At 46.9% G+C, this 7,351-nt stretch overlaps 1 protein-coding gene across 1 annotated transcript; it reads right to left on the bottom strand.

Annotated features, from left to right (window-relative positions):
* Positions 1 to 527: 527 nt before the first annotated feature.
* Positions 528 to 4,474, bottom strand: PRR26 (proline rich 26). Its single transcript, XM_031661567.1, has 2 exons — positions 2,064 to 4,474; positions 528 to 1,397 (listed from the first exon to the last, which is right to left on the bottom strand). Exons 1-2 carry the CDS (start codon positions 2,156 to 2,158, stop codon positions 1,226 to 1,228), a joined length of 267 nt encoding a protein of 88 aa, XP_031517427.1. The 5' UTR covers positions 2,159 to 4,474; the 3' UTR covers positions 528 to 1,225.
* Positions 4,475 to 7,351: the final 2,877 nt, after the last annotated feature.

Genomic DNA, 7,351 nt, shown 5'->3' on the forward strand with positions numbered 1-7,351 from the left:
CTACAGTGTTGAGTGTCACCCCTGCCTCCCGCCCTCTGGTGTGGCCCCCCGGAGCCCTTGTGGGGAGCCTTTGTGAGGAGGAGACTGTTCTCGGTGCCTGCAGTGCTGAGTCTCACCCCTGCCTCCCATCCTCTAGTGTGGTCTCCCGGAGCCTCTGTAGGGAGCCTTTGTGAGGAGGAGGCTGTCCTCAGTGCCTGTGGTGCTGAGTGTCACCCCTGCCTCCCATCCTCTGGTGTGGCCCCCCGGAGCCCTTGTGGGGGGACTTTGTGAGGAGGAGACTGTTCTCGGTGCCTGCGGTGCTGAGTGTCAGACCTCTGCCTCCCACGATGCCATCAGCATCCCTCCCCCCAGCAGAATCGCCCCTACTTGAGAACTGCTGCTTTAGGTGGTGGCGTGAGATGTGCAGGTTTGCATTTCTTTATTAGGAGTTTTAAATTTCTGAAAGTCTAGTTGTGGTGACTGTGAAACGTACCTGAATGCGGACCTTCGAGTAGACAAGCTTCCGGAACTGTCATGGCACACGCATTTCAAGCTGCCCAGGTGTAAATCTGCATACAACTTTATTTCTCAGAGATCTTGGCCTTTTTGAGGCACGGATCGTGCCATCTTTGCATAGCTGCTTATGCCCCTAAGTGCTTCTGTGTGCTGGAGGCTGCTGTCCTGTCCCTGCTTCCTGGGATGCAGGCTGTGGAATTTCTGCTGTGTTCCATGAAGGGTTAAAGTGTTCCAGGGAGGGAGGGCAATTCTGAGATTTCCCTTTTTAAAGACACTTTTAGTCAGGGAAGTGCTTTCCAACCAAGCCCGTCTGTTCTCTCCTGGGATGGACAGGGCAGCTACCGTCCGTGTTCCTGAGCCTCGAAAGCCGTTACGAAGTTCCAGCCTGGCCTTTACTTTCCCAAGCCTATTTCAGCTGATTTCAGCCGATCTCAGCCTTCCCTTGTAGATCTTTCTATTCATTTAGTTGGCATCCTTGCTTTCTTGTACCATCTCCCAGTTTTCCACAGTTTATTTACACTGGACATAGAATTACAACAGAAACTCACCCACGCTGGGGTAGGGCTGCCTTAGGGGTCTCCCCCTCTGCAGACCATGCTGCCCACTGGAGAGTGGTATCACTGGGTCACGGTCACCATCTGCCCCAGCAGGGTCCAGAGTGTTTAGAGTCTTTCCTGGACGTAGACACCCTTTTGTCTGACGTTCAGATAAAACCAATCACCATATTCAGTTAATCAAAGAGGTCAGAGCTGGGAACGGTTAGTGCACATCCACCTCTCCCGAGAGTGTTCACGCCTCTTCCACGCGGGGCTAGGCTGCTGCTGAGCGTGGTTCTGCTGGCTGTGGGTGTGGCCTCTTTCCTCAACCACAGCCATCGCAGACCTGCCACAGTTTTGATTCTTCTAGAAGAGAAGAGGCAACACAAGAGAAACAAGGTATGTTAGATTTGAAACCTTTAAAAATTATTTCCTCAAACATTGTGTATATTTTTTGCCCATACCTAATTTGATAGCAATTTAAAAAAGATTAAAATGAAAAAAAAATTCCCCTATATTAAGTCTTTGAAAGGCATCCAACTTAGTTTTCATACAATTATTCTCTCTTTGGAGTCATACTTTATTGGTTTCAGTAATGTGTAACAAGTACACCGGCATAAACAGATTTAGGAGCAAACAGCTGCTTCATGATTATAGTTCAGCTCGCGGGGCCCAGCTGTGGGGGTGCAGCCTGCACCTGCCTGTGCGCCAATAGGGCTGGTCACCTTGAGCATCTGGGAGTGTCTGGGTAAGTGAGGTCTGGGCAAGGCAGCATCCACACACCTGCGTAGTTCTCACTTTGTCCACGTTATCCAACAATGCCACAAAATTATCAAGTAAGTGTTCTCCAAGCGCATATTCAGTTAGTGTTTGGAAAGTGCATAGGTACCTCATACAGCACCTTCAGGAGGAGCTAGGAGCCCAGGAATGAGAGCAGGTGTGAGGCCTGTACTCTCTTTGCATAGATAAAATATGCACGTGCATATCTGAGGCCAGAAAGTTAGATTGGGGCCAGAATGTGGAAGTCCTTACCTGTGGGATACTAGGGAACCACTGAGGGTTTCGGAGAGAATCGTGTCTCTGATGTGCGGCATGCCGTGGAGCCGGGGGGGACAGGGCAGGCTCATGCAGGGCACTCGCCGTGGCCGGAGGAGGAGAGAAGGCAGCCAGTGAGCTGAGCGATTCGGTGCCTGGGTCAGGAGGGGAAGAGGGAGTGCAGGAAGGCGGATGAAGCTGCGAGTCTGCACCCCGAGGTCGGCGTTGCGCTTTGCCGGAAATCAGGAGAAGCAAGTGTGGACCTGACTCAGAGATACTTAGAGACACCACTGCAAGCTGCGAGTTTGGAAATACAGGAGGAGGCTTGGGGAAAATCTGGAGCAGGGTGCATTTGGGAGCCTCTTAGGTAGAAGTGCAGGTCAAGTAGCCAGAGTGTGAGGCGTGCATGTCTGGAGAGAGGACGCCAAAGGAAAGCCCACATTTGGAAATGGAGGAAGGGTTGGAAGACCCAGAAAAGGCCCTGCTTAGAGTCCAGAGAAGAGCTGGATGGCGCAGTTCACTAAAGCCCAGAGCTGAGAGTTTCCAGGAGAAAGTCCCAAGTGTTGCTGAAAACCAGGGGGCAGGACTCCAGTTGGAGCCTGCGAGGGGAGCCTGGCGGCCCTGATCCCTGAGAGCAGCCAGAGCCTGGGCGTCATGGCGGAAGTGGGTGGGAAGTGCAGGAAGCAGGTGGAGATGGTCCTTCAAGGCCTGGGGCTTCACACAGGTAGCCAGCTGTGGACCGAGACACAACTGGAGAGGGGCCTGAACCCAGAGCATCTCCAGGTGGAGGAGGGAGCCAGGAAGGGCAAAGGTACCCGGAAGAAAGGGGGCAGGCATGGAGCCAGGTCCACAGGGAGGCTGCAGTCTTCTTTCTCTGTTCATGGACTGGTTGTTGGTTATTTTGAGTCCTCAAAGTCGTCCACTCGGTGCGGTCCAGAGAAAGTTCCCAGGGGTCTCAAGGCCGGAGCAGGCCTTGTGCTTTTCTGAACACTGTGCGTGTTGACTCAGGGTTACCGTCAATGGCTAATTCTAGCGTGTCTTTTGTTGAAGTCTGCAGAAGAGCCTCAACCAGCACCAGCTTTTGAAGAACTTAGAAAACTTGTGTTCTTCTGATTCTGGGATTTTTGCCTGAAATGCCTCGTATATTTTTGGCTAGGTGTTGTTAGCACTTGTGTTACAGCATTTGGAGCTCTGTATTTTTGTGATGTGCTAGCTGTGAGGATGTTTAAAATTAGATTCCTAGAAATCAGGTTATAGGAGCTCTCGGCCACGCTTCATGGGTTATGTTTTGACCCCTCATAGTGGATCCCGTTGCGGTGGCTATTCTTAGTATTTGTGGAACACCTGACTCGTGATGCTAGGAGAATGTGATTTGTTTTCTTTGTAAGTCTAAAGTCTAATGACCTTGTAGAGTCTTTATACCCATCTCTTATAAATCAGCTTTAATATACTTGAAAATGTCCTCATTGTGCCCTTGAAAAGCAGGTGCACATTTTAAAAGTCATCCTTTTAAAATCCTTTTCTGCAGCCTGTGCCCTTTGTCTGTTTTGTTTCCTTCACTGCAACATCATGAAACAGGGACAAGGGCTAGAATCTGTTTCATACACAGAGCTTGAAACAGGGACAAGGACTAGAATCTCTGTTTCATACACAGAGCTGAACTGTGCTGAGCGACCTGCTATGCTGACGTCTGTTTCTGTCGTGAGAGGGAACCCAGGCCTCTTGACTTTTCCTTTTGTACATTTTCAAAAAGAATATTTTTTCCTCTCTTGGGTCCATTCCATTGTGGGATTCTCTCCTAAGGCTGTTTCTTTGCGTTCCATTTTGACAAGTATGATTTAGTTTCCGAGATGATGAAAGGGCAGTGAAAAGGCCTGGGAAAGAGAAAGCAGGAAGAGAAGGAATTATCTCATGATTTTAGTCAGAAGGAAATCACTCAGACAGAAACGCTCTTACAAGTGGGTCAGATCCCAGGAAGTGGGATTGAATAAGTGACAGAGTATCGCACAACTCTATTTTACCTTCTTGCTGTTGCCAGGGGTAACGAAAAGAACGAGTATATTCATTCCGAGGTCAAATATATATCTTTACTGACTCTGACTATAATTAGCAGAATTCGTTCAATTCAAGTTTGAGAAAACCTTTACAGAAGAGGGTCTTCGTGCCCGTGTGTCCTATTTCTATTTATATGTTCACACTTACTGGAGTATAAATGTATGTGTGCTGTGTGTGAGACCTCATTATTTGAAACAAGAAATGTGCAGTAGAGCTTATTAATTACGAGAAGGTACATTTGGGGGATAAACCACTTTGTTTAGAATTGAATAATGGGGTCTTTGAGGGGTGTATATATGTATGTGTGTTTGCATTTATGTGTGTGAAAGTGTGTAGTGCATGTATATGTGTTGTGCATGTATGTGTGCCTTTGTGTGTAATGTACATGTGCATGCATGTGTATATGTGTGCATGTGTATTTGTGTTGCATGTATGTGTGTGCATGTGTTACATGTTTAGGCACGACTGCACATATGTGCAAGTAGGCATGCATGGATGCTCGCGATGTGTATAGTTATATATGTATATTTGTGCATGTTATGTCTACGTATTTACATATGTATGTGTGTCTGAACGTGTATGTATATGCATGTGTGTTTGAGTGCTGTGTGTATGCTTGTGTGTGTGTGTTTGAGTGTTGTGTGTATGTGTATGCAAGTGTTACGTGTTGGCATTATGTGATTATGTGAATGTGTGTGCATGTGTGAATGTATGTATTGTGTGTAGGTAGTGTGTGTCCATGTGTATGTGTGTGTGTGATATGTGTCTGTGCATGCATGCATGTGCACATTTGATTTGTGAATCCTCTCTGGGAAGGGCATGTTTCTGGAGACAGTGCATGGGATCCTCCGCTGTCCTCTCAGGGAGAGAGACATTGTGAAGGTTCGAGTCATTAGGTAAACATGCCTGATGTTCTATAAAATATATATTTAAATATACCACTGGGGTTAAATATATGTTAAATGGGTGCAAAGCTGTTATATTGCATTAAAAGTCATGTTAGTACTTCCTGGTTAAAGGGTTTGTGAATGATTTCCTGTACATGGGACATAACACACCACACAAAATTACAGCGGGTCAATGGTATTTGCCAGGAGGTCTGGCTTACGATTGGTATTTCTAGTTGCAGACATGCAGGTTGAGCTTTGCTGGACTTAGAGGAGGGTCATTGACTCTGCCCACTGAATGATACCAGCGTGTCTGCTGCTTCCTTGTTCTGCCGGCTTCATCCAGAGCTGGGAGAGCTGCTCTCAGACGCATTGTACTTTTCTCTCCATAAAAATCTGCAGCATTTGTTAGCAGTCCAGTAGCAGACCAAGTGGTAGGTCCAGGGGCAGGTCCAGCGTCAGGTTCAGCATCAGGTCCAGCGACAGGTCCAGCATCAGGTCCAGAACCCAATTTCCTTCTGTTCTTGCCCACCATCAAATGTGGGCATGGACTCAGATTCCCTCTGTTCGTGCCTACCCCATGGCCACCATGGCTCATTTCACAATCACTCAGGAAAGGAAGAAAGAAACATTATTTTTAATAGGCATGAAGGCAGTTGTTTTTAACCTAAGGAACAGGACCTAATTCCAGCAATGGAAATTACCAGCCGAGTGGGTCTGTGTGAGGTTTGGAAGAAAAAAAGGATTTTAGCTTCCCCTCTCTGTGTGTGCCCACCTACCCCAGTTGAGAGTCACAGATTTAATAACTTTAATTTTGAGCTTAAAATTATTTGACAGCCTAACAAAAACCACTACAGTCCTATAAAATTTTGCTGTGTGTTTGGTTTTTCAGTTGCTTTTCTGAATATGGTAAATGAATGTATTATGAGTTGTTATTTTAGTAATTGCTGTCAAAATTAATGTATGTTATAACCAAGTGTTATAAAGTTAATTTAGCACCAAAGTAAAGCTAAAGCTGCATTGATTTCCACGTACTTGTGCATAACAACGGCTCCATGAGGCAGGCGCTGTGACCCTGCAGTCTGGTGGGAGCAGGTGCCACCTGGCTGATGCGGTTTCGCTGCCCATCCCCTCTTGCTGCCAGGCAGCTTTGCAGTTTCCAGGCTATCTGGGAGTTGGTGGTGTGGTCCAGTAAGTGACGGTGGGGAGTTGGGTGGTGCAGGTTGGCGTGGGGTGGAAGGAGGCGTGGAGAGCCTGGGGAAGGCTGGACAGCAGCTCCGGTACCTGCACAGGGGGCAGGGTGCAGCAGCACGGGTCAGTGAGTAGCTCCTGGAAACAGCCCTTGGGGTTTTTATAGACGAGTCTGTCTTCAGCTCTGTACCCCTTTCCTGCTGAGTCTGGGTGGAGGGTGGAGACGTCGAGGGCTTGTTTCTCCAGGTGAGGGCCAATCGGACACAGCCAGTGTTTCCTGGAGTCCCCTCACCTGGCAACGTGCCCCTGCTCTTCTCAGAACAAAACAAATCTTAGTTAAACTTCACACATCACCTTTCCAGAAGGTGTTTAAGTCTGTATGCCTGTTAAGTCACCTAACTTTAAAGAGTAATGATACAGTATGCTTCTTTTTAGGGGAGAAAACCTAGCTGATTTAAAAGATAAAATCAGAGGTTGGGGTCGCAGCATTTTGGAGGAGACTTGGTTTATGTCCTAGTGGGCAGCAGTGTTTCCTCAACTATTGTGTTTGCTCTATTATTACATTACAGAGGTGACACTTCAAACATGGGGAAATGGAAGGCAAAACGGCCCCCCCCCATTCAGAGATAAATGTTATCAACATATTCATGCACTTCCTTCTGCTGTTTTTGCTCTTCACTTTTTATTTTAAGACCACGTTCGTAGGATGGATATATAATTGTTTATGGTGACTTTAAAAGCACCTTTCTTGCTAAAAAGAGTATTTTTTCAGTCTGGAAAATTTAGACAACAGGTTTTGTTTAAAAATTAATTATAATACCACCATGAAGTCATCAATGTTTTTATACATTTTCTTGGTCTCTTTATGGACTTAATATATACAATTTAACAAATTGGAAATAACGTAATTTTATGCATAAAATGTTTCTTGGCTTTAGAGATGGAGCAGAGAGGAGGCACAGGGCTTCCCGCTGGCTGAGGTCCTCCCAGGGTGTGACCAGCAGCCTCCCAAGTTTAGGGTCTGCACGGAGTAAGATTTCTAAATCACCTTACACCACAAGCCCTGCAGCCATGCGCCCCTTTGATAAGGGGGTGTACTCTGATCGATTTTTCAAGACAAGAGTTTGCTGGATCTGAGGCTGTTTCAGCTGC

Source organism: Papio anubis, unplaced genomic scaffold (assembly GCF_008728515.1).
Source record: "Papio anubis isolate 15944 unplaced genomic scaffold, Panubis1.0 scaffold1919, whole genome shotgun sequence".
NCBI lineage: Eukaryota > Metazoa > Chordata > Mammalia > Primates > Cercopithecidae > Papio > Papio anubis.

Bases quoted from the DNA above. Each gene is read 5' to 3' on its own strand.
- PRR26 (XM_031661567.1), bottom strand. From the start codon at position 2,158: ATGAGCCTGCCCTGTCCCCCCCGGCTCCACGGCATGCCGCACATCAGA. The intron at 1,398-2,063 runs GTAAGGACTTCC...CTTCTCTTCTAG, and splicing joins GGTTCCCTAGTATCCCACAG to AAGAATCAAAACTGTGGCAG.